This window comes from Ctenopharyngodon idella, chromosome 7 (assembly GCF_019924925.1).
Source record: "Ctenopharyngodon idella isolate HZGC_01 chromosome 7, HZGC01, whole genome shotgun sequence".
Lineage (NCBI taxonomy): Eukaryota > Metazoa > Chordata > Actinopteri > Cypriniformes > Xenocyprididae > Ctenopharyngodon > Ctenopharyngodon idella.
This window is the reverse complement of record NC_067226.1, coordinates 29,359,526-29,366,538: the sequence shown is the minus strand read 5'-3', so window position 1 is coordinate 29,366,538 and position 7,013 is coordinate 29,359,526. Positions and strand designations below refer to the sequence as shown.

General features: G+C 35.9%; 1 protein-coding gene across 2 annotated transcripts in view; it reads right to left on the bottom strand.

The window, feature by feature from the left end:
• Positions 1-1,691: 1,691 nt before the first annotated feature.
• LOC127515496 (phosphofurin acidic cluster sorting protein 1-like) overlaps positions 1,692-7,013 on the bottom strand; it is a 61,470-nt gene continuing 56,148 nt past the window's right edge. For both annotated transcript variants that reach the window (XM_051899185.1, XM_051899184.1), the window contains exon 24: positions 1,692-6,981. In XM_051899185.1, coding sequence (XP_051755145.1) covers positions 6,863-6,981 — 119 coding nt within the window. In that variant the 3' untranslated portion in view covers positions 1,692-6,862. The remainder of the gene's footprint in view (positions 6,982-7,013) is intronic.

Here is a 7,013-nt window from a genome sequence, read left to right as displayed (position 1 = left end):
TCACTACACCCGCCCTCCCTAAACCGGGCGTGGACAGCGCTGTGTGCGCGCGCGTGCGAAGGCCGCGCTACTTAATAGCAATATTCATAAATGGGCCAAATAATGTTTTTTTCCTCTAAAATATGCAGCTAAAATGTATAGTATTTTTTTAAACAAATATCTAAAATTATCATATACAGATAGATTACATACTTTAAAAAAAGCCTTTAAAAAATGCATTTTTTCCTCCACTTCAGTACCACTTAAATACAAATTTTACAGCTTTATTCCAATCTATATTCTGAAGGTTTTTACTGGGTTTGTTTATTAAAAATATGTTGTCAGTATTTTCTGATTTATGGAGTGATAAAACCAGATATCCAAAATTCTCTCTGTAAAAACATTTGACTCTAATATGTCAACAAAATAAAACAAATTGAACTTTTTAACATTATCCTGTTCACATTTATTTCTGGAAATGTATGCAAATTAGTGCATTTTAAGTAGATAGTGGCTCATGCATATTTAAACATTTCAGAAAACTTAATACAAAACAATCATCTTAATATACTGTGATTAATCACAATCTATACGTTAAACATTTTACTCTATTCACCCATAGTTGTTTGCTTTAAAGGGTTAGTTCACCCAAAAATGAAATTTCTGTCATTAATTACTCACCCTCAAATGTCGCCCCAAACCCGTAAAACCTTCGTTCATCTTCGGAACACAAATTAAGATATTTTTTATTGAAATCCAAGGATTTCTGAACCACATAGGCAGCAACGTCATTGCACCTTTTGAGGTCCAGAAAGACAGTGGTTCAATCTTTATGTTATGAAGCAACGAGAATACTTTTTGTGCGCAAAAACAAAACAAAAATAACGACTTTAAACTGTTGTCATACGCAGCTGACGTAGTGAACGCAGCGCAGGCTTCCGTGTTTACGTCCGAACGCCAGCTCAGTATTGGCCGACGCTGTACACAAGAGCAGCACAACGCATGTGTGTGATGATGATACAGGAGCCAGTGTTTTGCCGAATTTCGACCCCCCTGCCATATTATTATTACACCCCCCCCCAGTACTGGTAGGTGTAGGAGTAGGTTTGAAGGAGGGGTTAAGATTAAGCAATCAGGTCACGACTTCAACAAGGGGGGTGTAATAATTTGGCAGGGGGTCGAAATTCGGCACAACAACAGCCAATAATGAGTCAGCATTTGTACATAGAACATGGAGGCCTGTACTGTGTTCACTACGTCAACAGCGCATGACAACAGTTCAAATTGTTAAATAAAGTCGTTATTTTTGTTTATTCTCGACGTTTCATAACATTAAGGCTGAACCACTGTAGTCACATGGACTATTTTAATGATGTCTTTACTACCTTTCTGGACCTCAAAATGACGTTGTGTGCTTCAGAAACCCTCGGATTTCATCAAAAATATCTTACATTGTGTTCTGAAGATGAATGAAGGTCTTACAGGTTTGGAACGGCATGAGGGTGAGTAATTAATGACAGAAATTTCATTTTTGGGTGAACTAACCCTTTAATATAATGGGACATCTTCACAAATATAGATATAACATTCTGTGTTAAACTTACCAACTTTTAATCTGTCATAGGGAGAGCAATGCAAGTGACAATAGTTGCACTGCATTAATCTGCACTTATTTTGTCATGTACCAAAAATCCACAATCTACACAAGGGAATATACAAATCTGGTGTGTTTATTAAATAAAAAAAAAAAGAATACAAGTAACACTTCCACTGTCCATACCACATCTATTGATTGACAACTCAATTATGAAAAAGCAGTACTACAAAACATGTCAAATAAAAAAATAACACACAATAAAGGAACATGAGTTCATATTACAAGCACTTTGGATATGTACAAGCATTTTTGTCTAAAGGCAAAAAGGCAAAGAGCTGAAGACTGCTAAAAGAGAATAATGCATGTGCAAAAATACTTATCTCATCCACAAGCTCGGCTTCAACATCTTCCACGTCTAAACATTACAGAATTAGTAACTTTACACAGCAGACCGAATCTGCGGTTTGAATCCAGAGCTTGTGGAATTCAGGCATATTATCTCTTGAACAGATTACACTGATGAAGTGGACGAACGCCATTCTGACTGGCTGTTGGGATAATTAGTCGACCAATCAGAACGCTCAAATTCACTTCATGTATTCTGTAGAATTTTTCTGTGACAAATCAACACAGGTACATACAGAGGTACGAGGACAGGCAAAGACTGGACTCCACACAACACACGGAGAAACAGACAGTCCATGTTCCATTGACAGAAACTAGTAGCTGTTGAACTCTCTTTTCATTTTGAAATGAATCATTCGGAAAAATTCAGTACTTGACCATTCCCCATTCCAGACTGCTCCATAAATACTGAAAATCATTTTCCATACATATAAAAATCACAAACAAAAACAAAATGTAACAGCTGACACGCTTTGGCAGTGACACTTTTTTTGCCCCTTCTTTTCTTCCCGTTCAAGAAACACATATCCATGTAAAATTTGAACTTGGACTCCAAAATAGTTGCCATTTATTGTGTTTTTTTTTGTTTTTTGTTTTTTTTTATCTCACAAAGCTTGTTTGAAGGTTGCTGCAAGTTTTTGTGCGTTTGCTCATCATGCATGCTTAAAACACGGACGGCAAATGTAACAACATTACAGACATTATTTGATTAGTTTGAATTAAAATTCAGCGTGAGTTTTTCTCTTTATATACTCAACATCTATAAGGGTATTTTCTAGAAGGCCTCTAAGCTTTGGTGGACATGCTGACCCTCTAAATTAATAGTTTATCAACTTTTCAGATTCCATAAGGAATGATCACAGACTCGACAGGACTGTGCAAAACCCCCTAGACATTATGGCTGACTGAAATATTACTGTAAGTGTCTTTCTACGAGCCTTAGAACTGGAATTTAGCTCACAAAGATGAAAAATGCAATTTAAAAAACTATATAAAAACTGGTGAAACATTAAGAATTTATCTGCTATTTTTGCTTTATAACAGATACAATCTTAAAGTGTGGATATTTGTTCAGTAGAGCAGTATTTATAACCAAAATTAACAGAAAAAAATGTTTTTAAGGTTTATTCAACCTTCTAGGGTGGAAAAAATAGAGATGCATTTCATGTACACAAAAGAAATTCACTTCAAAACTACTGCTAAAAGAAGCAGGAACAAATAAAAATCTAATTGACCCATCTTGACTTTAATACTTTGTTGTTCTTAATACTTCAAAACTAGTTCAAATACTTTAAAACTGATACTTTCATCCCAGACAACATGAAAACTTACTCAGATTAGAAAGATCCAGGTCATATATCACCTCAAAAATCAAAATTATACTGAGTACAACTGACCGTAATACAAATATTTGTATTAGAAATCACATTAAAACAAATGCTACCATAATGTATGCAAATAAAACTTTACTGTCACATTACTGTCGTGAAAATTAGACCAATCCTAAAGTTTCGTATTTCTTTCTTTTGATTTTGTGGTGAAATATGACTCGGACATGTTCTTTGACAGGTTTTGCGAGATTCGCCCTTTCAGTTTGAAAGTGAATTAGTAATAATATTAGGAGTTCAACAGGTTAATTATGTAACAATCACTGGATATTAATAATTCACCAGCAGTTCAGTCTGCAATGGTTAGAAGTCGGCCGGGTGGAAAGACGCCGAATCTTGTGTCATGATTGAAGTGAAGGACGTATAGTTAACACCACAGACTAATCAAACCAGTGACCACTACTGTCCACAAACAAACACACACTCGCACAACACACTGGTTTCACTCTAACTGTGGCACAACATCATTTCATAGATAGTTTTTTTGTTGTTTGTTTTGTTATTATTTTAAAACCACATTTCAGTGACGTTGTTAGTTGCATTACCTACCACTCACAAGAATATCTCACAAATCTTCTAGATAAAATAAAACCACATTACTTTTGTAAAAGCTGCCATTAGCAGTAATTTAACAAGCTCCAGCTAGAAAATAAAGGGATGTTGTAGCTCAAAATTGACTGATCTGAGATCATCTATGCTGTTTAGTTCATGGCTGCACTGCAAAAAATAAATTTCTAACTTAGTATTTTTGTCTTCTTTTGTTTTTGTCTTTTCCAGTACAAATAGCTAAACACTTAAATCAAGATACATTTACTTATGACAAGTCTTGTTTTTGGATAAATGTATCAAAATTAAATGAGTTTACAGGTATGGACAGATATTTTTTTCTTGTTTTAAGCATAAACTCACTTAATTTTGATCATTCTTATTGGGGAAAACAAGACTTAAGATCTTAAAGTCTTGTTTTCTGAAAAATATATTAAAATTAGACACATATAGTCCGATATATTTTCTTGTTTTAAGCATAAACTCACTAAATGTAATAATTTTTATTGAAAAATAAGACTTAATATCTTAAAGTTGTTTTTTAAATGCATCAAAATGAAACAAGTTTACATATATAAACTTTTTTTTTGTTTGTTTTAAGCATTAATTTATCATTTTTATCATAAAACAAGACTTAAAGGGGTCCTTGATTATGATTTCACTTTTAACTTTAGTTAGTGTGTAATGTTGCTGTTAGAGCATAAACAACATCTGCAAAGTTAGGTTGTTGTAGTAGAGTGTTGTTGCCATGCCGTCATTTTACGTCGGACTGCTTCACAAACGAGGGTCAATTCAACTCTGGATTTGCACAAAAGATTAACATGACGGCACATGCTAGTTGATGAGTTGAATCAACTCCACAGCAACTACATAAATTTATCCACTAACCATTCAGAAACACCCAGTTTCATTCTAAAAGTTGTAACTTTTTCCTGAGTCTCTCCATCAGTGTCCGACTCCGGTTTGAACAACATAAGGTTGAACACCGTTACTGACAATCCTCATTTTAGCTGCGTGAGATTCTCCAGCTTTGTTGTTGTTGAGCAACCGAAGCGCGAGCTGTTAAAGCTCTGCCCTCTTCTGGAAAGGGGGCCGGGAGCAGCAGCTCATTTGCATTTAAAGGAACACATACAAAAACTGCATGTTTTTGCTCACACCCAAATAGGGGCAAATTTGACAAGCTATAATAAATGATCTGTGGAGTATTTTGAGCTGAAACTTCACAGATGCATTCTGAGGACACCAGAAACTTATATTACATCTTGTAAAAGGGGCATTATAGGTCCTCTTTAATATCTTAAATCATTTTGCTTCGCAAATAAATGTATCTTGATTTAAGAATGTTTACTTTTATGTACTGGAAAAAACAAAAATAAAATAAGGCAGAAATACTAAGTTAGAAAATCATTTTTGCAGTGTATAAAGGTAGTATTGATGAATTAGTATTCATGTTTTAAGTGGGTATTTCAAATAAGGAGCTGACTGCTTCCTGTGCTTTGGACGAAGATATGAAGCAATGAAAGCGAGTTTAAGTGCATAGCGTTTGACAACTGACGAAGATGAAACCCTGCAAAGTTCTCCCCAAACAAGTTTACAACTGTAAAAATGCACACAAGAGCCAAAAAAGCAATAATCCTCCCTAATTCTGCTAAAAACACCAGCTCTTTAACATCATAACCTGTGGCATTTTCACCTCTAACCTCGTCCAACATTAACGCCAGGACTTGTTATGATTGATATGACAGCGTTCTCTTATAAAACGAGTTCGCTGTGAACACTCCTTCTGTTCCATAATGTTTACATTCTGATTGGCCAGAAATCTTTGGAGATGGTTTATGAAAAGAAATAAAATCTTAAGATGAGCTACATATTTTAGCTAAAAAGGTCACTTTCTGACGCATAAAGCATAATATGTGTAAAAACGAATATAAAACTAAATTGAAATTGTTTATTCTAGTTAATAGAGTGAACTACGATCTGATGTCATCCTTCTGTACACCAAAGGGAACATAAAACGCTGCTGCATTAGCTTTACGGCAGCAGTTAGCAACACGTGCACAATAGTGCACTATTGAACTAACATTAAAATAACGTTTGTTAACTTTGCCAGTGCATTATGGGCGATGTAGTATAAGACATGCAGGTTAGAGGTCAATAATGCATTTCCAGATTTTCTCGGCTGGAAGGAAAAAACAAATTACGCAAAAGTTGATTTTTAAGAAATCTGTAAAAACTCATCAGCTGGCTGATGGGCACCTTGTAGCTCCGCCTTCAATAAATGGGTGTGGAATTGGCGTTTAACTCCGCCCTCTTAATAAGGTTGAGAATTTTGCACATTTTGTAATGTTCATTGGTGCTTTTTTCCTCAAGTGAGAAAAAAACATGTTAAATAATCTTTGTTCACAAAAAACTACCATGGTAACTGTAGTTTCAACCAAAAACGACTAAGCTAAATGCACTGTTTGAGGGAGCTCTCGTATGAAAGTTTTATAATTTTACTTGTGTAATACTAACTCTAAACTTTTATCAGTGAATACAGTTACAATGGTAGATTTTAGCAAGGGTTAAACTATATTCATTGGTGGTTAAGGGAAGCCAATGATGAGAGAGATCAGTGATGTCAAGGGTTGCTGGATGTGATTTAAGCTGTGTCATGCTGTTCAATAGTCAGGTTGATGGTCAACAGGTGGTGTATCCAAATTTTGTGCTTGGCCCCCATATGTGGCTCTGGGACCTTTGATAAATAAAAGTGACTAGCGCTGATAAAAGTCTATCGTACCCGCCAAAACGAGCTTCTTCAACTCCACCTACCCACCCACCAACCAGAGACCGTCACATGAGAGTCCTGTCTCGACTACGATTGGCCAGCATTCAGAGAGCGGCGGGGTTGGTGTGCAATGGGGTGTGGTTGCAGGTTGAAGAGGCGGGGTTAAGTAAGTGGTCCCTCCTAGGAGGCTGGTTTGCTGTAGCTGAACAATCCCACCGGGAGGTACTTGACGTGAGTCGGCCACTGAGCGGCTAACTGGAAGAACTTCACGTCGTTCCACTCTCCTCCATCAATGGTGACTGAGAAAAGAGGAATAAAGATGAAGACTTTG